This window comes from Carcharodon carcharias, chromosome 14, assembly GCF_017639515.1.
Source record: "Carcharodon carcharias isolate sCarCar2 chromosome 14, sCarCar2.pri, whole genome shotgun sequence".
Lineage (NCBI taxonomy): Eukaryota > Metazoa > Chordata > Chondrichthyes > Lamniformes > Lamnidae > Carcharodon > Carcharodon carcharias.
This window is the reverse complement of record NC_054480.1, coordinates 3333253-3358484: the sequence shown is the minus strand read 5'-3', so window position 1 is coordinate 3358484 and position 25232 is coordinate 3333253. Positions and strand designations below refer to the sequence as shown.

At 44.4% G+C, this 25232-nt stretch overlaps 1 protein-coding gene across 1 annotated transcript in view; it reads left to right on the top strand.

Annotated features, from left to right (window-relative positions):
• The window catches only part of mmp24 (matrix metallopeptidase 24), a 127049-nt gene that overhangs the window by 40324 nt on the left and 61493 nt on the right, over positions 1-25232 (top strand). The window contains exon 2 of the mRNA XM_041204652.1: positions 18003-18151. Within this exon, the coding sequence (XP_041060586.1) occupies positions 18057-18151 (95 nt within the window). The 5' untranslated portion in view covers positions 18003-18056. The remainder of the gene's footprint in view (positions 1-18002; positions 18152-25232) is intronic.

Here is a 25232-nt window from a genome sequence, read left to right as displayed (position 1 = left end):
ACAATGCTTTCATTCTTGCTCCACATTCCTCCTGCAACACCTAAATCAGTTACTGCAAATCAGCTCCCCGTCCCCACCCACTGTCACCCAGCAGAAAGGAGTATTAGGGGTATAGTTGGGGCATTGTGAGGGCAGAGGCTGCCCTTGGGTGGGGGAGGAGCAGAGGAATTACACACAGTTTAAAAGCATCACAAAACATTGTCCAAGATTTCTCCCAAGTTAAAACAGCATCTTTAGAATGGAGTTTACAGCATTGGGACCTGAACTGGGATATAGTGACCATTGCAGTTCTGGTCATGATTAATGCAATTGAGGAAGATTACCTGTCCTCACTCAACAGCACCTTTCACACACTGCGTGGAATTATTTTTTTTCCATAAATCGTTCCAGGTGATTTGGAAAATTTTATTCAATGAATGATTAGGGCAAGTTTTTGAGACGGAGAGTTTAGAGGGGCTTGGGCCAAGTGAGTGTGTTTCAGGAAGGATTGAACAATATGTGAGATAGAGGGTAAGTTAACACCATCTGGCTGCTTCATTGTCTTTGTATCTAGTTAAGCCTGTTTGTCTCTGTGTTCTGGAATGATTTGTGTTGTTGTGAGTTTAGTTAAGGAAGCGCCTCATTCTTTCTGATAAAGGTTTCTTTGCTGAATATAGTGCCTGAGGACAGAAACCAGTTGAAAAAATGAATTTCTCGCATTGTAGTGTTTCAGATAAAGAAAGAAATGAGACATTCAGTAAAGATACAACATCATGACAGGTAAAAACTGGAGGATTTGAGAATCTTGATTGAAATGAGAAGTCCCAAGATGTATTGATGTTGGCCAGAATTACAAGGAGCCAAACAGATGAGGTTCTGACTTTTCTGAGAGACGTTTGTGAAATACGTGGAGATGTGTAAGTGGTCACAGCTCTCCCTGGGCTAGGTTGCAGGATCACTGTCCTGGGTTCAGTGATTGAAAGAGGAGAGTTTTAATGAGTGAAAGCCAGCTTCAGTTTCATCAGTTAACCACCTTATCCTCGCTGTCACTGCGCAGAGACTGGTAAACTGTCGTTCTAACCATATAACAATGTGAGTCTGTACCTTCAGGAGGGGAATCGCAGCTTTGCCAATTCTCAGTGCGATCCAGATACATGCTGCCTTATCTGTCTGTTGCAGTTTGTCAGAGTGATACCATCTGGAGAGAGGTTGAACTGAAAATTAATGTAAATGTGATGCAATAAATTGGGCAGAGTGTTTCCATAGTGACAGGTAGGAAGGCAGCAAATGCAAGTTGATGAATATAGGCAGGAGTTACCCAGAGTTCTTATTGTTGGGAGATTGTGGTCTGAGGATCTCTTCCCACAGGATCACCATCTGTGTTCACCTCTGATACATCATCTTGTGTTGCTTGGACCAACTGGGTGATGCTGAAAATCCACAGTTCTTTAAAGGGAAAGAAAATCAGTTTGAGAAAGGAGGGAGAGACATAAATGGGGATCTACAGACCAGATAGCCTGACCATAGGAAAAACGCGAGATTATATTATTGGGGGTATTTGGAAAATCAAAACAGAATTTGGCAAAGTTGGAAGGGAATTAGTGTTTGACAAATCTGTTAGTTTTTTGAGTTTGTAACTAAGTAGATAAGAGGGAGTGCAGTGAATGCAGTGAATTTGGATTTTCAAAAAGCACAAGAGGTTATTACACAACACTGGAGCTCATTGAGAGGTTATATATTAACATGGACTGAGGATTGGTTAATGGACAGAAAGCAGAAGTGGAGGAATAGATGGGGCGTTTTCAAATTGGCAGCCTGTGACTAGTGGAGGGCCACAAGGGTCTGCGCTGGGACCTCAGCTATTTACAATCTACATTAATGACACCTATGAAAGGAAAAAGTGTAACATATCCAAGTTTGCTGATATTGTAAATTTAGGTGGGAAGGTAAGCTGTGAGGAGGACACAAAGAGGCTGCCAAGGGATATAGACGGGTTAAGTGAGTGGGCATCAAGGTGGCAGGTGGAGTATAATGTGGGGAAGTGGGAGCTTATTCACTTCAGTAGGAACAATGGAAAAGCATCATTTTCTTTTATATGGCGAGAAACTATAAAATGTTGGGATTCATAAGGATCGGGGTGTCCTTGTGTACATGCAGCACAGAAAGATAACATGACCTTTATTGCAAGGGGGATGGAGTATACCAGTAATGAAGACTTGCTGCATTTGTACAGGGTGCTCGTGAGAGCTCGCCCAGAGTACTACATACAGTCTTAGTCTCCTTACCTAAAGAAAGGTGGGCTTGTTTTAAGGGGGCTGTTCACTTGATAGATTTCTGGGATGAAGAGAAATTGAGTAGAATGAGTCTGTGCTGTCTGGACTTGAGCGAAATGAGATGTGATCTAATTGAAAAGCATAAAATTCCTAAGGACCTTGACAGGGTAAATGCTGAGAGAATGTTTCCCATGGCTGGGGGAAACTGGAACACAGGAACACAGTCTTCAAATGTAAGATTGTCCAATTAGGACTGAGATGAGAGAGTCACTCAAAGGATTGTGAATCTTTGGAATTTTGTAGCCCAGGAAGCTGTGGCGTTCAGTCGTTGAGTATATTAAGACCAAAATGCACGGATTTTGGATCTTTCAGGGAATTAAGAGGCAGTGGGCAGGAATGTGGTGTTGAAGGCCAAGATCAGCCATGATTTTATTGAATGGAGAAGCAGCTCAAGGGGCTGAATGGCCTACTCCTATTTCATATGTTCTTATAAGAGAAAGGATGGGGAGGAGTGAAAAAGGGGTTGGAGGGAGCCCTCATAAGAATAGGTGCAACCCACTGAAACTGACAGATGATGTCCTAGTCCAGGAGATCAATGTGCTTCTCACTGTCATCCACAGCAGGCTCCGATCAGATTCCTGTTTTTTGAGGAGCCCAATCTACAGCAGCAGAATATAATTTCTTACCCACCTCCCCTCCACATCCATCCCACACCACACAGCCAGCGTCTGTGCCAAATCGTAGGGTCAGCACTGAGGGAATGCTGCAGTGTCGATGGGTCAGTACTGAGGAAGTGCCGCACTTTCAGAGGGTCAGTAATGAGGGGGTGCTGCACTGTCAAAGGGTCAGTAATGAGGGTGTGCTGCACTGTCAGAGGATCAGTAATGAGGGAGCGCTGCACTGTCAAAGGGTCAGTAATGAGGGTGCGCTGCACTGTCAGAGGATCAGTAATGAGGGAGTGCCGCACTGTCAAAGGGTTAGTAATGAGGGAGCGCTGCACTGTCAGAAGGTCAGTAATGAGGGAATGCTGCATTGTCAGAGGGTCCGTGCTGAGGGAGTGCTGCACTGTCAGAGGGTCAGTACTGAGGGAGTTCTGCATTGTCAGAAGGTCAGTACTGAGGGAGTGCGGCACTGTCAGGGGGTCAGTACTGAGGGAGCGCTGCACTGTCAGGGGGTCAGTACTGAGGGAGCGCTGCACTGTCGGAGGGTCAGTACCGAGGGAGTGCTGCACTGTCAGAAGGTCAGCAATGAGGGAACGCTGCATTGTCAGAGGGTCAGTACTGAGGGAGTGCTGCACTGTCAGAGAGTCAGTACTGAGGGAGTGCCGCACTGTCAGAGGGTCGGTAATGAGGGTGTGCTGCAGTGTCAGAGGATCAGTAATGAGGGAGCGCTGCACTGTCAAAGGGTCAGTACTGAGGGAGTGCCGCACTGTCAGAAGTTCAGTAATGAGGGAGCGCTGCACTGTCAGAGGGTCAGTACTGAGGGAGTGCTGCACTGTCAGAAGGTCAGTAATGAGGGAGCGCTGCATTGTCAGAGGGTCAGTACTGAGGGAGTGCTGCATTGTCAGAGGGTCAGTACTGAGGGAGTGCCGCACTGTAAGGGGGTCAGTACTGAGGGAGTGCTGCACTGTCAGAAGGTCAGTAGTGAGGGAACGCTGCATTGTCAGAGGGTCAGTACTGAGGGAGTGCTGCACTGTCAGAGGGTCAGTACTGAGGGAGTGCCGCACTGTCAGGGGGTCAGTACTGAGGGAGCGCTGCACTGTCGGAGGGTCAGTACTGAGGGTGCGCTGCACTGTCGGAGGGTCAGTACTGAGGGAGTGCCGCACCGTCAGAGGGTCAGTCATGAGGGAGTGCTGCACTGTCGGTAGGTCAGTAATGAGGGAGTGCTGCACTGTCAGAGGGTCAGTACTGAGGGAATGCTGCAGTGTCGGTGGGTCAGTACTGAGGAAGTGCCGCACTGTCAGAGGGTCGGTAATGAGGGAGCGCTGCACTGTCTGAGGGTCAGTAATGAGGGTGTGCTACACTGTCAGAGGATCAGTAATGAGGGAGCGCTGCACTGTCAAAGGGTCAGTACTGAGGGAGTGCCGCACTGTCAGAGGGTCAGTAATGAGGGAGCGCTGCACTGTCAGAGGGTCAGTACTGAGAGAGTGCTGCACTGTCAGAAGGTCAGTAATGAGGGAGCGCTGCATTGTCAGAGGGTCAGTACAGAGGGAGTGCTGCACTGTCGGAGGGTCAGTACTGAGGGAGTGCTGCACTGTCAGAGGGTCAGTACTGAGGGAGTGCCGCACTGCCAGGGGGTCAGTACTGAGGGAGCGCTGCACTGTCAGAGGGTCAGTACTGAGGGAGCGCTGCACTGTTGGAGGGTCAGTACTGAGGGAGTGCCGCACCGTCAGAGGGTCAGTCATGAGGGAGTGCTGCACTGTCGGTAGGTCAGTCATGAGGGAGTGCTGCACTGTCAGAGGGTCAGTACTGAGGGAATGCCACACTGTCGGAGGGTCAGTCATGAGGGAGTGCTGCACTGTCAGAGGGTCAGTGCTGAGGCATGCCGCACTTTCTGAGGGTCAGCACTGAGGGAATGCCGCACTGTCAGAGGGTCAGTAATGAGGGAGTGCTGCACTGTTGGAGGGTCAGTACTGAGGGAGTGCTGCACTGTCAGAGGGTCAGTACTGAGGGATTCTGTACTGTTGGAGGGTCAGTACTGAGGGAGCACCGCACTGTTTATGATTCTGTCTTTTGGATGAAACTTTGGACCAAGACTCTGCCCCTCAGGATCTCTCCAAGATCTCATCACCATTATTTGAAGCAGTACATGGAGGTTCTGCTTTGTGTCCAATACTCAATCTTTATCACTTCATCAGCATCATTAAAATATTTTAGCTGATCATTTACTTTGTTGCTGTGTGTGGGATCTTGCTGTGCTCAAATTGGCTGTTGTATTTTCTGCCACATTGACTATATCCAAACGTATTTCACTCTCTGTAAGCTGCTTTGGGACATGGTGAGATCGCCTTGTGTAAGTCCAACCTCTTGATCGAGAGATGTCAACACGAGAAGTGAGATGATTAGTCTCAAATTCTGGTATTTCTGCCCTGGATCTGGTGATGCTGTGATGAGATGAGGATAAGAGGGTGGCAGCTGACGAAAGTGGATGTTGGGATCTGAATAGTGAATTGGTGGATTCCTTTATTCAAGGCTCCAGTTTTCACTTTGCATTGGACGTTAGTTAAAGTTTCATCAGGATTATTTGGAAAACCTGAAACCTGTTTCTTCTTTGAGGAAATTCCCTCAAAATGAAGGAGTGTTTGCCTTTTGACATTCCACCATCTGATTCCCATCCTCAATGCTTATTGGATATAGTCTGGGAAGACAGGAATTCCAGGATGTCCAGATACTGCCAAGTATACATTCCAAAGATCATACCTCAGTGTATCCCTGGGGTCTGTCCAGGGAGGTCTGCATCTTGAGGACCATGTGGACAGTTGTCTGGAGCTCCCAGATGCTCTGCAATGTACAAGAATTCACTGATGGAGCTGCAAAGCTCGGCTTTGGACTGTGATCCCTCCAATCCTGTCCCGGGTATTCCTGCACTGCTGATATTCGGGAAGCACTTGTTCCCCCGAGATCAGAGTCTGCCAGTATCTGACACCTCTTAAACTCCAGTCAAGCATATCACGTTCCCCCTCCAACACCTCCTCCTCTCACTCCCCTGTGAGTTCTCAGTCACATTCTTATCAATTCCACATCTAGACTGTCTCTATTATCAAGTGTGACTTACCTGGACCAGTGGGGGCAGGTGATGGACTTCATGATGGAATGGGATCATTTCTGCTAGCAATGCCAGAAGCTGAAGGTTCTGTATGATTCTATCTCTCTCTGTATCATTCTCTCTCTCTCTGTGAATCCCTCTCTTTCTGTATGATACTTTCTCTATTTGTATGATTACCCCTCTCTCTCTGTATGATTCTCTCTCTCTGTATCATTCTCTCAATCTCTGTACGATTATCTATCTCTCAGCATTATTATCTCTCTCTTTGTATGATTTTCCAAATTTCTGTGATTCTGCCTCTCTCTGTATAATTCTCTGTATGATTCTCTCTCTCTGTCTCTTGCCCTCTCACTGTATGATTCTCTCTCTCTTTGTATGATTCTCTCTCTCTATAATTCTCTCTCTCTGTATGATTCTCTCTCTCTCTCTGTGAGTATCTCTCTCTCTGTATCAATCTCTAACTGTATGATTCTCTGTCCCTCTCTATATGATTCTCTCTCCCTCTCTGTATGATTCTCTCTCTGTATGATTCTCTCTCTCTCTCTCTATAATTCTCTCTCTCTGTATGATTCTCTCTCTGTAGGACCATCCCTGTCTGTATGATTTTCACTCTATGATTTTCTCTCTTTTTTTTCTCTGATTGTCTCTCTCTGTATGACTCTTTCTCTCTGTATAAATCACTCTCTCTCTGTACGAATCACACTCTCTCCCTGTATCATTCTCTCTCTCTGTATGATTCTCTCCCTTTGTGTATGATTCTCTCTCTTTATGACCCTCTCTGTATGAATCATTCTCTCTGCATAATTCTCTCCCTGTATGATTCTCTCCCTCTATGTATGATTATCTCTCTCAGTACGTGTGTCTCTCTCTCTGATTCTCTTCCTCTCTGTATAATTCTCTCTCTGAGTCTCTCTCTCTCTCTCTGTGATTCTATCTCTCTGTTTAAGTCTCTCTCTACATGGTTCTCTGTCTCTTGCTGCATGATTCTCTCTCAATGATTCTCCCTCTTTGTAAGATTCTCTCTCTCTGTATATGTCTCTCTCTCTCCCTGTATGATTCTAACCCTCCCTGTATGATTCTAACCCTCTCTGTATCATTTTCTCTGTCTCTGTTTCTCTCACTCTGATCCTCTCTCTCTGTCTGATTCTCTCTCTCTCTGTTTGATTCTTTCTCTCTGTATGATTCTTTCCCTATGTTTGATTCTCTCTCTCTATGATTCTCTCTCTGTGTGTGAGACTCTTTCTCCCTGTATGATTTTCTCTCTCCCTCTGTATGATTTTCTCTCTCTCTGTATGATTCTCCCTCTCTTCCTGTATGATTCTTTCTCTCTCTGTATGATTTTCTCTCTCTCTCTGTATGATTCTCTCTCTCTCTGTCTGTATGATTCTCTCTCTGTCTGTATGATTCTCTCTCTCTGTATGATGCACTCTCTGCCTGTGTCTCTCTCCCTCTCTGTGATTCTATCTCTGTATAAGTCTCTCTCTCTCTCTGCATGGTTCTCTCTCTTTCTCGCTCTATGATTCTCTCTCTATGATTCTCTCTCTCTATATGAGTCGCTCTCTCCCTTTATGATTCTCTCTCTCTCTGATTCTCTCTCTATGTCTGGTTCTCTCTCTCTGTTTGATTTTCTCTCTCTCTATGATTCTCTCTCTCTCTCTGTCTGAGTCTGTGTGATTCTACCTCTCTGTATGTCACTCGCTCTCTATCATTCTCCCTCTCTCTCTATGTGATGCTTTCTGTTTGATTCTCTCTCTATATGATTCTCTCTCTCTCTGTACAATTTTTTCTCTCTGTATGATTATCTCTCTCTCTGTATGATCCTCTCCGTATCATTCTCTCAATCTCTGTATGATTATCTCTCTCTCTGCATTATTATCTCTCTCTTTCTGTATGATTCTCCCTCTGTAGCATTCCCTCTGGATGATTTTCTCTATCTCTGTATGATTCTCTGTCTCTGTGTGATTCTCTATCTCTGTATGATTCTCTGTCTCTGTATGATTCTCTGTCTTTGTGTGACTCTCTCTCTCTGTATGATTCTCTGTCTCTGTATGATAGCCTCTCTATCTCTGTATGATTCTCTGTCTCTGTATGATTCTCTGTCTCTGTGTGATTCTCTGTCTCTGTGTGATTCTCTCTCTCTGTATGATTCTCTGTCTCTGTATGATTCTCTGTCTCTGTGTGATTCTCTGTCTCTGTATGATTCTCTGTCTCTGTGTGATTCTCTGTCTCTGTATGATTCTCTGTCTCTGTGTGATTCTCTGTCTCTGTATGATTCTCTGTCTCTGTATGATTCTCTGTCTCTGTATGATTCTTTGTCTCTGTGTGATTCTCTGTCTCTGTGTGATTCTCTCTGTATGATTCTCTCTCTCTGTATGATTCTCTCTATATGATTCTCTCCCTCTCTGTATGATTCTCTCCCTCTCTGTATGATTCTCTCTCTGTCTGTATGATTCTCTCCCTCTCTGTATGATTCTCTCCCTCTCTGTATGATTCTCACCCTCTCTGTATGATTCTCTCTCTGTCTGTATGATTGCCTCTCGCTCTGTATGATTCTCTCCCTCTGTGGTGTATGATTATCTCTCTCTGTATATCTCTCTCTCTCTCTATGATTCTCTCTCTCTCTGTGTGTCTAATGCTCTCTCTGTCTGAGTCTCTCTCTGTGATTCTACTCTCTGTATAAGTCTCTCTCTGCATGGTTCTCTCTCGCTGTATGATTCTCTCTCTATGATTCTCTATCTCTGTAAGATTCTCTCTCTCTGTTTCTCTCTCTCAGATTCTTTCTCTCTCTGTTTGATTTTCTCTCTCTCTCTCTCTCTGTGAGTCTCTCTCTCCCTGTATGATTCTCTCTCTGTATGATTCTCTTTCCCCCTCTGTATGATTCTCTCTCCCTCCGTATGATTCTCTCTCTGTCTCCGTGTGAGTCTCTCTCTATGTTTCTTTCTCTCAGATTCTCTCTCTCTCTCTGTCTGATTCTCTCTCTCTCTGTTTGATTCACGGTCTCTATGATTCTCTCTCTGTGTGTGAGTCACTCTCTCCCTGTATGATTTTTTTCTCTCTGTATGATTCTCTCTCTCTGTATGATTCTCTCTCCCTCCCTATGATTCTGTGTGTGTGTGTGATTTTCCCTCACTCTGTATGATTCTCTCTCTTTGTGAGTCTCTCTCTCTCTCTGCCTGAGTCTCTCTCTGCATGGTTCTCTCTCTCTCTGTATCATTCTCTCTCTGTATGTTTCTCTCTCTCTGTTTCTATCTCTTGGATTCTCTCTCTTTCTGATTCTCTCTCTCTCTCTGTTTGATTCTATCTCTCTCTGTGAGTCTCTCCTTGTATGATTCTCTCTCTGTATGATTCTCTTTCCCCCTTTGTATGATTCTCTCTCCCTCCATATGATTCTCTCTCTGTATGAGTCTCTCTCTCCCTGTATGATTCTCTCTCTGTGTGAGTCTCTCTCTCCCTGTATGATTCTCTCTCTGTGTGAGTCTCTCTCTCTCTGTATGATTCTCTCTCTGTATGATTCTCTTTCCCCCTCCGTATGATTCTCTCTCTGTGTGAGCCTCTCTCTCCCTGTATGATTCTCTCTCTGTATGATTCTCCCTTCGTATGATTCTCTATCTGACTCTCTCTCTCTGCATCATTCGCTATCTCTGAATGATTCACTCTCTGTATGATTCTCTTTCTATGATTCCCTTGTTCTCTTTATTATTCTCTCTCTGTATCATTGTCTCTCTCTGTATGATTCTCACTCCCTCTGTATGAATCACTGTATATTTCACTCTCCCTGTATGATTCTCTATATCCTTCTCTCTCTGTGTAGGTTTCTCTCAATGTATGATTCTCTTTCTCTCTCCGTATGATTCTCTCTCTCTGTAGGATTCTTCCTCTCCCTGTATCATTCTCTCTCCCTGTATGATTCTCTCTCCCTGTATGATTCTCTCTCCCTGTATGATTCTCTCTCTCTGTATGATTCTCCCTCTCCCTGTATGATTCTCTCTCTCTCTTTATTATTCCCTCTGATTCATTCTCTCTCTATGATTCTCTCTCTCAATGTGTGATTCTCTCTCTCTCTTTATGATTCTTTCTCTATATCAATCACCCCCTCTCTCTGTATGATTCTCCCTCTCCCTGTACCATTCTCTCTCTCTCTATTATTCCCTCTCTCTGGTTCATTCTCTCTCTATGATTCTCTCTCTCAATGTATGATTCTCACTCTCCATATGATTCTCTCTCTGTATGATTCTCTCTGTGTATGAATCACTCTCTCTCTCTGTATGAATCATGCTCTTTCTATGTATAATTCTCTCCCCCTGTATGATTCTCTCTCTCTGTGATTCTCTCTCACTGTATGAATATCCCTTGCTATATGATTCTCTCTGTCTGATCACACTCTCTGTATAATTCTCTCCCTCTCTGGATGATTCTGTCTCTCTGTATGATTCTCTCTCTTTATGATTCACCCTCTCCCTCTATCATTCTCTCTCTCTCTATCATTCTCTCTCTCAATGTATGATTCTCTCTCTGTATGATTCTCACTCTCTCTGTATAATTCACTCTCCCTGTATGATTTTCTCTCTATATCCTTCTCTCTCTCAATGTATGATTCTCTCTCTGTATGATTCTCACTCTCTCTGTATGAATCACTCTCCCTGTATAATTCACTCTCCCTGTATGATTTTTTCTCTATATCCTTCTCTCTCTCAATGTATGATTCTCTCTCTGTATGATTCTCTCTCTCTCTATGATTCTCTCTCTATATGATTCTCACTCCCTCTGTATAATTCACTCTCCCTGTATGATTTTCTCTCTATATCCTTCTCTCTCTCAATGTATGATTCTCTCTCTGTATGATTCTCACTCTGTATGAATCACTCTCCCTGTATAATTCACTCTCCCTGTATGATTTTCTCTCTATATCCTTCTCTCTCTCAATGTATGATTCTCTCTCTGTATGATTCTCTCTGTATGATTCTCTCTATATATATGATTCTAACCGTCTCTAAATGATTCTCCCTCTCTGTGTATGTTTCCCTCTGTATGATTCTCTCTCTCTGTATGATTCTCACTCTCTCTGTATAATTCACTCTCCCTGTATGATTTTCTCTCTATATCCTTCTCTGTCTCAATATATGATTCTCTCTCTGTACGATTCTCTCTCTCTGTATGATTCTCTCTCTATGTATGATTCTAACCGTCTCTATATGATTCTCCCTCTCTGTGTATGATTCCCTCTGTATGATTCTCTCTCTCTGTGTGATTCTCTATATATGATTCTAACCGTCTCTGTATGATTCTCTCTCTCTGTTTCTCTCTGTCTGATTCTCTCTCTCCATCTGAATTTCTCTCTCTCTCTCTCTATGATTCTCTATCTGTGTGATTCCCGCTCTCTCTGTATGATTCTCAGTCTGTATGATTCAATCTCTCTTTATGATTGTCTCTCCCCGTATGGTTCTCTCTCCCTCCCTCTGTATGATTCCCTCCTGCTCTGTATCATTCTCTCTCTCTGTATGATTCTATCTCTCTGTATGATTCCCTCCTGCTCTGTGTCATTCTCTCTCTCTATTATTCCCTCCCTCTCTCTCTATGATTCTCTCTCTCTGTATGGTTCCGTCTTTCTGTATGTCTCTCTCTATCTCTGAATGATTCGCCCTCTCTGTATGACTCTTTCTCTCTGTATCATTCTCTTTCTCCATATGATTCTCTCTCTCTGTATGATTATCACTCCACTGCCCCCCTCCCCCTCCCCCACCCCCATTGTCCTCTACCAGCTCAGTGTATATGTTAAAACTGAGGATATTTCTCTATATTTTAGCTGCTATATAAATGTATGAATTACTTTTCACAAAGAAATTGCCCCTTTGGGGGAAGTGAACCATTTTGAAACCATATTGAAATGGGATTTAGCTCAGAGCTGGATTCCGGAATCATTACAGGTAGTGGGACAGGATTTAGCAGGAGTGGACTCTCTGCATGGGATTGTTGCTTTTCCATCAGAAAACCAATCTTGACAAATGTAAACATGAAGTGAGGATTCTGTGGGCTGCTATAAATGTTAGAACTGAAGATCAGTCAAAGTTCAGTGAGGAGATAATGATTTACTGTCACTAAGAGCCTGAGGTATAAGAGCAGCTAAGAAAACCAAGTCCAATCATGGAACACAGCAAGAAGCTTCTTTTCTTTTTATTCATTCACAGGATGTCGGCTTTGCTGGCCGTGTGATGTAGATACACCACAGGGACTAGAGCAGCTCAAGAAGGCGGCTCACCACCACCTTCTCAAGGGCAATTAGATTTGGACAATTAGGAATGGGCAATAAATGCTTTTGCAGCTTCAGGACAGCAGTTTAATTAGAGTTTTACAGAGGATTACATAGGATTTCCAGCGTAGAAAAGGCCATTCAACCCCTTCCCGCCCCCTTCATCTCCCCCTATCAACATATCCTTTTATTCCTTTTTCCCTGATGTATTTATCCATCTACTCCTTACGTGCATCTATACTATTTGCCTCAACCACTCCATGTAAAAGCAAGTTCACAATCTCACCTGGTCAAAGAAGCTGCTCCTGAATTCTCCATTGCATTTATTGGTGATCATCTGCATTTCTGGCCTGAAGTTCAGCTCCTTTCATAAGTGGAAACATCTTTGCCTTGTCTACCCTATCAAACCCTTTCATAATTTTAGAGACCCATAATCAGGTCATTCCACAGCCTTCTAGAGAAAAGATTCTCAACCTGCTCAGTCTTTTCTGACAGCCTCCAGCTTATTATCCTCACAAATCTTTTTTGCATCTTTTCCAATGCCACTATATTCCTTTTGTAATATGAAAACCAGACGTTCTGCTTTACAATTCTATCCCTCTAGAAAGTAGTACCTCAGTGCTTTGTAGGCTTTTTATAATGGCCTTATTAACCTGCATTGCCAATTTTAGTGATTTGCATCTGTACACAGATTCCTCTGTTCCTTTCCCCCATGTTGTGGGAGCTGCAGTGGAGAGTATTCCATCACACTCCTGACTTGTGCCTTGTAGATGGTGAACAGGCTTTGGGGAGTCAGGAGGTGAATTACTCATTGCAGGATTCCTACCCTCTGACCTGCTCTTGTAGCCACAGTATTTATATGGCTAGTCCAGTTCAGTTTCTGGCCAATGGTAATCCCAGGATGTTGATAGTGGGGGGTTCAGTGATGGTAATGCCATTGAACGTCAAGGGGCGATGGTTAGATTCTCTCTTATTGGAGATGGTCATTTCCTGGCATTTGTGTGGCACGAATGTTACTTGCTTCTTACCAGCCCAAGCCTGGATATTGCCAGGTCTTGCTGCATTTGGACTGCTTCAGTATCTGAGGAGTCGCGAATGGTGCTGAACATTGTGCAATCATCAGTGAACATCCCCACTTCTGACCTTATGATGGAAGGAAGGTCATTGATGAAGCAGCTGCAGATGTTTAGGCCGAGGATGCCAGTGTTATACTGGGGTGGAACCGCTCGGCTAGGATTACAGCAAGTTCTGGAGCACAAGTTGTCAGTAGTACAGCTAAGCTGTTGTCAGGTCCCTTTACGTAGCCTTTACTGTATCCTGTGCCTTCAGCCTTTTCTTTATATCAAGAGGCAGTGTTTGGGTTTTTGGAGGTTCAGTTTTATATTTAAGGCCAGTGAATGACTATCCAATAATCAGCAGTGGAGAATATTGAAATTCTGTCTCTGTTTTGTGAATTGTTCTTACATGTTAATCTTAATTTTCACTTTCAAGTTTTGCTGATATCCAGTTTGCGAAGTCAATATTCCAAGTTTGTTCATGTTCTGGCTTTGGAATTGCTTCTAAATCCAGGAAACATCTCTGACAGTATAACTCTGATCAGCAAGGGTTCACACACACTGATTTCAGATTTGTGTGCACATTATAATTTGCAATGGGATTTCGGAGAGCTTACTTGGAACTCTGTTGTTTAACCAGTTTCTCTCTAATCGTCACTGAGACAGAGCTCCCAGGGTTCCCATTGGTCAGTATGTCCCATCCTGAGCGCAGTGTCGCAGTGACCAAGTAGAGCTCAGCTCCTCAATGATTTCTGCAGGTGCAATCTTCCTCCTGCATGGGCAAGGATATTGTGGGTGTCCAGTATTTATGGGAGTGGGGTTGGGGGTGTTTGAGGATGCGGGTAGTGATGTCCCATATTGGGGGTTTCAGTATTAGAGTGGGGACAGTAATTGAGGAGGGTCTGTATTTGGTGTGCTCAGCCTTTGGCGGTTTTGGGGTCAGTGTTTGGGAGGGTGGGGTGATGGTCAGTATTTGGTGGAGTCAGTATTTGGCGGGATCAGTATTTGGCGGCGTCAATATTTGGCAGGAGCAGTACTAGGCAGGAATGGTATTTGGTGGGGGTCAGTATTTGGCAGGGTCAGTATTTGGAAGGGATCAGTATTAGGCGAGTGTCAGGATTTGGGAGGGTGGAGGGGGTCAGTATTTGGTGGGAGTCAGCATTTGGCAGGGGCCAGTATTTGGCAGGGGCCAGTATTTGGCAGGGGTCAGTATTTGGTCAGGGTCAGTATTTGTCAAGGATCAGTATTTAGCCAGGATCTGTCTTTGGGAGAGTGGAAGGTGTCAGTATTTGGCGGGGGTCAGTACTTGGCATGGGTCAGTACTTGGCGTGGGTCAGTACTTGGCCTGGGTCAGTACTTGGCGTGGGTCAGTACTTGGCGTGGGTCAGTACTTGGCGTGGGTCAGCACTTGGCGTGGGTCAGCACTTGGTGAGGGTCAGTACTTGGTGAGGGTCAGTACTTGGCCTGGGTCAGTACTTGGCGTGGGTCAGCACCTGGCGTGGGTCAATACTTGGCCTGGGTCAGTACTTGGTGAGGGTCAGTACTTGGTGAGGGTCAGCACCTGGCGTGGGTCAATACTTGGCCTGGGTCAGTACTTGGTGAGGGTCAGTACTTGGTGAGGGTCAGTACTTGGTGAGGGTCAGCACTTGGCGTGGGTCAATACTTGGCCTGGGTCAGTACTTGGTGAGGGTCAGCACTTGGCGTGGGTCAGTACTTGGCGTGGGTCAGTACTTGGCCTGGGTCAGTACTTGGCGTGGGTCAGCACCTGGCGTGGGTCAATACTTGGCCTGGGTCAGTACTTGGTGAGGGTCAGCACTTGGCGTGGGTCAGTACTTGGCCTGGGTCAGTACTTGGCCTGGGTCAGTACTTGGCGTGGGTCAGCACTTGGCGTGGGTCAGTACTTGGCGTGGGTCAGTACTTGGCGTGGGTCAGCACTTGGCGTGGGTCAGTACTTGGCGTGGGTCAGTACTTGGCGTGGGTCAGTACTTGGCCTGGGTCAGTACTTGGCGTGGGTCAGCACCTGGCGTGGGTCAGTACTTGGCCTGGGTCAGTACTTGGTGAGGGTCAGTACTTGGCCTGGGTCAGTACTTGGTGAGGGTCAGTACTTGGCGGGGGTCAATACTTAACTGGGGTCAGTATTTGGCGAGGGTCAGTATTTAGGAGGATGGCGGAGTCAGTAGTTGGCAGGGGTCAGTATTTGGGAGGGTAGTGAGGGTCAGTATTTGGCGAGGGTCAGTATTTAGGAGGATGGCGGAGTCAGTAGTTGGCAGGGGTCAGTATTTGATGGGGGTCAGTATTTGGCAGGGTCAGTATCTGGTGCTGAGTTGAGGGCTGTGTTTCTGCCAATCTTTCTCTGGTTAATTTATATTCACTCAGGATCACCAGATGCTGCAAAAAGCTGTGAAACTGTTAAGTTGTGTTTGGAGTAGGAAGATCACCGTTTCTAAAAACAGAAAATTGCTTTCCAAGAAAAGTAACAAGAGCTGCTTTGCTGCAACAGAAAAACTGGCAGCTTCACACGAGGGCTGAAATTTAAAAACTCTCAATTCCGTGGACAGAAGCAGCTCTGTGTAGTTTTGGTGTGAGACTCATTGATCCAGAGTTTCCAACACTTACAGAAGCCGTTCAGGAATGTGATGGCCGGGATATTGGATTTTCACCTCACAGCCTCAGCTGTGACAGGAAGCAACCAGCTTAACATGAGGACGTGCAGCAGAGGGGGGACAGGGAGTTCGAGGAACAGGCTTTGTATCTACCCTCACAGGGATTGCACAGCCCAGCTATTCAGAGCCTAACAGCACCTGGTTTGTTCCTGATCTTAGAAGTTAGTTCAGGCTGACCTCCTGGCTGCAATAACTCCCAGAGCGGGGTTGGTTCCTGTTTTGCTGCTTCTGGATCGGTCTCTAGATTTTTAACATTTTTGCTGTTCCGTTAGTTTCCTGTTGCACTATTTCAAATTAATAATTTTTAAATGTAATTCTTTTTATCTTCATTATGTAAATCCTAACATCTCAGACAGCTCAGAACCCCCATTAAACACACTGCTGTGTCCAGCTACAACCCCTGCAAGTTCCCTTCCAAGCCACTCACCATCTTCACTTGGAAATATATCGCCGTTCCTTCACTGTCCCTGGGTCAAAATCCCTAACAGCACTGTGGGAGTACCTACACCACATGGACTGCAGCGGTTCAAGAAGGCAGCTCACCACCACCTTCTCAAGGGCAATTAGGGATGGACAATAAATGCTGGCCCAGCCAGAGAAGCCCATATCCTGTGAATGAATGAAAAAAAATCCCCCTCGAAACCACAGAATAGTGAGGAAATGCAGAGGAATGAGCAAAGTCCCAAAGTCAGTCAAAAGGCAAAGACAACAGATTCTGCACACCCGGACGTTGGTCACATTGTGTCTTGTGCCCGGCCTTGCTGTATCCAATCAGTGACTCATCACCCCTCACAAAACATCCAGCAACCAGTGCATCCTTCCATTCAATCCTGCCCCCATCCAGGACAACCTTCCAGCTACAACATTCATTATCTCAATGTGGCCAGTGTTCAGAGTGACAGTTAGATAGATGAATGTGTGAGGAACGTGGACAGTGTGAGCAGGAAGTGTGTGACAGTTTGTACATGTGTGTTTCTGTGTGTGTATGTGTCACTGTAGCTGATTGGCTGCTTCCCTGTTCTATATTCTTGCATAACTTCAAACACAGGCATTAGTTGTAACAACCGCAGAATCAGATCTTTGCCTTTAACAAGCTCATGTTACACAATCCAACACGAGTACTCTGACACGTTTTCACATCGTATTGTCTGGTATAATTCTTTCTCGTTGAGTTTATGATTCGTTCTGAGTGCTCAAATGTCACGTTTCACAATCCCAGCCTGACTACAACAAATAGCAGTTCACTCAAAACACCAGGTCTACTTTTGATCTCTATATTCCAAGCACACTAACACTAAATTACAATACATCAAAAAACAGACAGATAACATGGAGCCAAGAAGATACACTTATGTTCATCTCAGTTTCTCCCTATCATTCTGTTACCATGGTTACATGGCCCACTTAAGCTCTTCAATTACTTTATTACTATAAACAGCAACCATACAATATATCCCAGATCCTCGAGACATGAATGAGTGGCCTTCCCATTCCTTCAGTCCCTCAGGCTTGCCTTAGGCCTGCTTCACAAGGCATTCCTGTTGAACAGAAGTGAAATCTATTTTAACTTATTGTGTGCTGATTTCTACAAGACGAAATAGTGTTCAAAAAAGTTGCAATATCTGGACATATTACTTTTGCCTGCAGAGGACCATTCCCTGCATATGAATATATGTGGCTCTTTTTTCTGAATAAACAAAAGCATGGGGGACAATAGGTCCCTGGTGCGTTTGCCATGGCAACAACTCGACCAATCAGAGGCGACTTGCCAACCAATCAGCACCTCCTTTTCTCATGCAGTATAAATTGTTGCTGCCTTTGAAATTGGGCATTCTTGCATTTGTCCTGTTGAGTGCAAGACAAAAAGCTTCGACAGGATGTCTCTTTCTTTTCAGCAATACTCACATTCTGTACAACCGAGTGACTGTTCAGTAGCATCTTCAGACATGGATTAAAACTCTGCTCCTTGGCTCAAGTTTGATAAAGAAAATGTTTAGATAACGTTTTTATTTCTTTGCAGAATTGGTTGAAGACTTATGGATACCTACTGCCGAATGATATCCGTACATCTGCCATGCGTTCCGCTCATTCTATGCAGGCTGCCATTGCAGCAATGCAGCGATTCTACAGAATCCCAGTCACTGGAGTGCTGGACGAGACCACTGTGGAGTAAGTCTGACAGATTTCCTACCTGTCTAGCCCTGGCGAGTTAGACCATGTTCAGTTAGAAAGTGGGAAGAGTTAAGCCAGTGTACAGAGCTATCATGCAAACCCTCCATGGAGTTTGTGGCCTTTTGCCACCCTCAATCCGGAGGAAAGACAGACGACTGCAATCTCACATACTTAAATGTGGCAACGTGGAACAAGGCCATTCAGCCCAAAGTGTCATGCTGGCATTTGCCCTCCATGCGATAGTCATGATTACATTTACCCATCTTGCAGTTTTTTATATCCTATGTCAATGGGCTGAATGAGCTCCCATGCTGTAAATGTTAATGGATTTTTGATCAGAAAAGCTGTTTTATAAATCTTGTGAACTCAGTATTCCTGGTCAGAACATTTTCCAAAGTGAAAGAGAAGATTGGAGGTAAGGTGATGGCATTGAAGAAGGATGCTGGATGCTGTCTCAGCATTAGAAAGCGAGGATATTCTCAAAATGGAGCTGTATTATTACACAATTAACAAACTGGTATCATTCTGGGTGTGGATTACAGGCTGAACACTGGAGATATGATCGAGGATGAGCTCAACAGGCTGTTCAAGAGATGCAAAAACAATGAGTAGTAATATTGGGTGATTTGAACTATTCCATATAGACTATAGACTAGAATAAAAGTGATACAGTTGTACATGTTCATCCAGGGCTGTTGTAGCTCAGTCTGTTTCTAATTGAATGGTGAAAGGAGCATAGTTTAATATAAGAACATAAGAACTAGGAGCAGGAGTAGGCAATGCAGCCCCTCGAGCCTGCCCCACCATTCAATACGATCATGGCTGATCTCATTTCGGCCTCAACTCCAATTTCCCGCCCTCTCCCCATAACCTTTCAACCCGTTACTAATTAAAAATCTGTCTATCTCCTCCTTAAATTTATTCAGCGCCCCGGCATCCACTGCAGTCTGAGGTAGTGAATTCCACAGATTCACGACCCTTTGAAAAAAGTAATTCCTCCTCATCTCTGATTTAAATCTACCACCCCTTAGCCTAAAACTATGGCCTCTCGTTCTAGAATCCCCCAGAAGGGGAAACAGCCGCTCCACGTCTACTCTATCTATCCCCTTTAGCATCTTATACACCTCAATTAGATCTCCTCTCATCCTTCTAAACTCTAGCGAGTATAGGCCTAGACTGCTCAATCTCTCATCATAAGACAAGCCTCGCATCTCTGGAATCAATCAAGTGAACATCCTCTGAACCGCCTTCAATGCAATTAAATCCTTCCTCAAGTAAGGGGACCAAAACTCTGCACAGTACTCCAGATGCGATCTCACCAATACCTTGTACAGTTGCAACAACACTTCCCCATTTTTATACTCTATTCCTTTAGCAATAAATGCCAAAATTCCACTTGCCTTCCTTATTACCTGCTGTACCTGCATACTAGCTTTCAGCGATCCATGCATGAGGAAACCCAGATCCCTCTGCACTGAAGCATTCTGAAGTTTCTCTCCATTTAAATAATAAGTCGCCTTTTTATTCTTCTGACCAAAATGGCTAACCTCACACTTACCCACGTTAAACTCCATCTGCCAAATCTTGGCCCATTCACCTAACCTGTCCATATCCATTTGTAAATTTCTTATTTCTTCATTGCAACTTATTTTCCCACCTATTTTGGTGTCTTCTGCAAATTTAGCTATAGTGCCTTTTATCCCTGAATCCAAGTCATTAATATAGATTGTAAATAGTTGGGCCCAAGGACCGAGCCCTGTGGCACCCCACTAGTTACAGCTTGCCATCCAGAAAAAGACCCATTTATCCCAACTCTCTGCTTTCTGTTGGTTAGCCAATCCTCTATCCAAGCTAATATATTACACCAACTCTGTGTGATCTTACCTTGTGTATTAATGTTTTGTGCATAATTCTGGGAAATGATGTGGGACAATAACTGAGACATAGAGGAAAATTGAGACCACAAGGTAGCTGGAATCAGTTAAGAAATGAAACAGCACAAAGGGTCAAAGATGAAGGGACTGAACTAAAAAAAGTCAAAGTTCAGTGAGCTGACAAGACCTGTTCCAAATTAACAGAACAGAAAATTAACATATGGACAGTGCTGACTTGCCAATGGATAAAGCAGTTTAGGTCATAGATAGCTACAGTACAGAAGTGTCTGCGTCAGTTCTGTGAAAGAGCTTTCCAATTTTTCCCACTCCCCCAGCTCTTTCCCCATAGCCCTGTAGATGTTTCCCCTACAAATATCTACCCAATTGCCCTTTGAATCTGTTTCCTCTGCCCTTTCACATCATAATAACTCACTGACTAAAAAAATTCTCATAGCGTTTCTGATTCTTTTGCCAATTCCCTCAAATCTATAACAGAATTACCTGGAAAAACTCAGCAGGTCTGGCAGCATCAGCGGAGAAGAAAAGAGTTGGCGTTTCGACTCCTCATGACCCTTCAACAGAACTGAGTGAATCTAAGGAAAGGGGTGAAATATAAGCTGGTTTAAGGTGGAGGGGGGGTGTTGGGTGGGGGGAGAGAAGTGGGTGGGGGGTGGTTGTGGTTGTAGGGACAAGCAAGCAGTGATAGGAGCAGATAATCAAAAGATGTCACTGACAAAAGAACAAAAGAACACAGAGGTGTTGAAGGTGGTGATATTATCTAAACGAATGTGCTAATTAAGAATGGATGGTAGGGCACTCAAGGTACAGCTCTAGTGGGAGTGGGGTGGAAAGACTAGCAGGGCATACAAGATTTAAAAATAATGGAAATAGGTAGGAAAAGAAAAATCTATATAAATTATTGGAAAAAACAAAAGGAAGGGGGAAGAAACAGAAAGGGGGTGGGGATGGAGGAGGGAGGTCAAGATCTAAAGTTGTTGAATTCAATATTCAGTCCGGAAGGCTGTAAAGTACCTAGTCGGAAGATGAGGTGCTGTTCCTCCAGTTTGCGTTGGGCTTCACTGGAACAATGCAGCAAGCCAGGGACAGACATGTGGGCAAGAGAGCAGGGTGGAGTGTTAAAATGGCAAGCGACAGGGAGGTTTGGGTCATTCTTGCGGACAGACCGCAGGTGTTCTGCAAAGCGGTCGCCCAGTTTACGTTTGGTCTCTCCAATGTAGAGGAGACCACATTGGGAGCAACGAATGCAGTAGACTAAGTTGGGGGAAATGCATTCGTTGCTCCCAATGTGGTCTCCTCTACATTGGAGAGACCAAACGTAAACTGGGCGACCGCTTTGCAGAACACCTGCGGTCTGTCCGCAAGAATGACCCAAACCTCCCTGTCGCTTGCCATTTTAACACTCCACCCTGCTCTCTTGCCCACATGTCCGTCCTTGGCTTGCTGCATTGTTCCAGTGAAGCCCAAAACAAACTGGAGGAACAGCACCTCATCTTCCAACTAGGCACTTTACAGCCTTCCGGACTGAATATTGAATTCAACAACTTTAGATCTTGAACTCCCTCCTCCATCCCCACCCCCTTTCTGTTTCTTCCCCCTTCCTTTTGTTTTTTCCAATAATTTATATAGATTTTCTTTTCTCATCCATTTCCATTATTTTTAAATCTTTTATGCCCTGCTAGCCTTTCCACCCCACCCCCACTAGAGCTGTACCTTGAGTGCCCTACCATCCATTCTTAATTAGCACATTCGTTTAGATAATATCACCACCTTCAACACCTCTGTTCTTTTGTTCTTTTGTCAGTGACATCTTTTGATTATCTGCTCCTATCACTGCTTGCTTGTCCCTACAACCACACCACTTCCCCCCACAACTTCTCTCCCCCCGCCACCACCACCGCCACCCCCCCCCACCCCCTCCACCTTAAACCAGCTTATTTTTCACCCCTCTCCTTGGATTCACCCAGTTCTGTTGAAGGGTCATGAGGTCTCGAAACGTCAACTCTTTTCTTCTCCGCCGATGCTGCCAGACCTGCTGAGTTTTTCCAGGTAATTCTGTTTTTGTTTTGGATTTCCAGTATCCGCAGTTTTTTGTTTTTATCCCTCAAATCTGTGTCGCTCTGGTCACCAACTCCCCTGCCAGTGAGAACAGTTTCTCCTTATTTACTCATCAAAACCATTTGTGGTTTTGAACACCTTTGTTAAATCTCCCTTAACCTTGTCAGCTTTAAGAAGAAGAATCCCAGCTTCCCCAGATTAACTGAACCCCGTCTTCTCAGTTACCATTTTATTAAATCCCCTCCTCACCTCTTCAAGTCCTTGACATCCTTTCTAAAGTGTGGAGCCCAGAATTGGCCACTGGCCTAATTAGTGTTTATAACGATTTAGGATTATTTCCTGGCTTTTTTGTTGTTCTTTAATGGGATGTGGGTGTTACTGTTGCCCATCGTTAATTTTCCTTGAACTGAGTAGCTTGCTAGGCCATTTTGGAGAACAGTTAAGAGTCACCACATTGCTGTGGGTCTGGAGTCACATGTAGGCCAGACCAGGTAAGGACAGCACATTTCCTTTTCTAAAAGGCGTCAATGAATCAGATGGGTTTTTATGACAATCAACGATAGTCACTCATGGTCCTCATCACTAAGACTAACTTTATATTCCAGATTTTATTAATTGAATTTAAATACCACGAGGTGCCTTGGAGGATTTGAACTTGTGCCCTCAGGTCATTCGCCTGAGTCTCCGGATTACTAGTCCGGTGATATTACTGCTAAACACTGTCTCCCTCTTATACTCTATGCCCCTCTTTATAAGTTTAAGGATGCTATATGCCTTTTTTAACAACCTTCTCAACTTGTCCTTCTGCCTTCAATCATTTGTGTAAATATATCCCCAGGTCTCTCTCTCTACAACCTCTTTAAAATTATACCATTTAATTTATATTGTCTTTTTCATTCTCCCTAGCAAAATGAACCACTTCACAATTCTCTTTGTTAAATTCCATCTGCCACGTATCTGCCCATTTACTGGTCTGTCTATCTCCTGAGTCTGTTACTATCTCCTCACTGTTTACTACATTTTGGAATTTCGTTATCATCTGCAAACTCTGAAATGATGCTCTGTCTGCCCGATTCTAGGTCACTAACATATAACAGAAAGAGCAGTGGTGGTAACACCAGCTCTTGAGGAAACCACTCTATACCTCCCTTCAGTCTGCAAAACTGCTCTGTCACTCGGCCGATTTCATATCCACAATGCCTCTGTCCTTTTAATCCCATGGGCTTCAGTTTTGCTAACGAGCCTATTTTGTGATACTTTTATCAAATCCCTTTTGAAAATCCATCAACACCACATCAGCCTCACTCCCCTCACCAACCCTCTCTGTTACTTCATCAAAGAACTTGATCAGGTTGTGAGTTCAATTTTATTTCTCACTAGGCCAAGTTATGAAATTGGATTTAATAAATCTTACATCAAGAGAAAGGAGCAGCTTCGTAAAACCCAACAGGTTAACTGATGTCCTTTGGGGAAGGGAAGCTGTTCTCCCTGATTTCACTCAAACACACAAGGCACAAACACTTAGCAATCTCCCATGTGACCAAGTGAGTCATAATTTCTCACACTTTACTTATTCGTCCATTTGATCAGGCTAAGCCCTGTTGTGTGTTGGTTGTGATTGGCTAAGAAAGAGGTTCAGTGACGTAAGTGTCTGAACAATGGCTGTTTACAGGTATTACTCAGTCTCAACCATGAGCTTTCTCCAACTGGCCTCCTAGTCCATGTGACTCTCTTACATCTTCATGTGGGCAGGTACGGTTTCTCCAATCTCACACATTTACTCTTTCAGCCCTGAGCACCCAAATGTTTCTCCAATCTCACACATTTACTCTTTCAGCCCTGAGCACCCAAATGTTTCTCCAATCTCACACATTTACTCTTTCAGCCCTGAGCACCCAAATGTTTCTCCAATCTCACACATTTACTCTTTCAGCCCTGAGCACCCAAATTTTTCTCCAATCTCACACATTTACTCTTTCAGCCCTGAGCACCCAAATGCTATAAGCACCACCTCAGAATCTTGCCAGTGACATGCACATCCGAACAACACATAAAAAATATAATCAGATGAATGGTTGGAGTATTGAATTCCCAGAAGGTGAATGGAAGAGACATTAAAGGAGAGAGTTCTAAAACTAAATTGAATCTCAAAAAGAAAGACTTGGAGCCTTTCACAAGACCAGAATGTCCCAGAGTGCTTTAATCAATTTTGTGCTTTTTTGAAGTGTAGTCACTGTTGTAATTTAGGAACCTTTAAAAAGAAATAGATGATAAAAGCAAAGGCTAAAAATCTATCTTATTAAAAATATTCTATCCCCACGCATGCTATATTCCTTCTCTATCGGGTCGCTTTGCTCAGTGAACACAGTTGCACACCTATCTACTGGTGAGTGAGTTGGTAACCAAGATACTGCAGACACAGAGACCAATGTCAGATGAAGCACATGCTGTTTATTAACACAAGTAACAGAGCACCAACACAACGTGTACTTCTCCAACCAGACCCTATTCTAAACTACTGATTAACATTGTAGCCCGCGCTACACAGCCATTGGGTAATACAGTCACATGGTCAATCTGCCCACATTCTCTTAAAGGCGTATTGCACCTCAGATAACCACATCCCTCCCCCAATTCTCGAAAGTACAATTTACAACCTTCACAACATATCAACTATTTGCCTAAATAAACTATTTACAAATTCAGTCTCTCTGGAAGCTTCTTCAAGGGTGTCGAATGTTATAGTTCTACAACTTCGGCTGGTTTATCCGAGGGCTCCCTCTCAGGAGTTATTGTCTACTCAGCTCTCCAGCAGGAACCTGTAAGTTTGTTTCTTCGACTCTCTCAGGCTTGGCGGATCCTACAGCTATTTCCAAACCAAGTGGAGTTCCTCCCACATGTGGTGTAGACTCCAATGGGAATGCTTGGTGGATCCTTTCTTGTAGATCTGTTTCCCTTTTCCTGAGGTGATCTACATATCTCCTAATCATCTGACCTTTGGCCGATATGTGACAGGAAAGGGGTCCTGTGACTGCACTAACCTCACCTGATAGCCATTTGGGCCCATCTCCAACATTCTTTGCAAAAACTGTGTCTCCAACAGTGAAGTTTCTTTCATGACTGTGGGC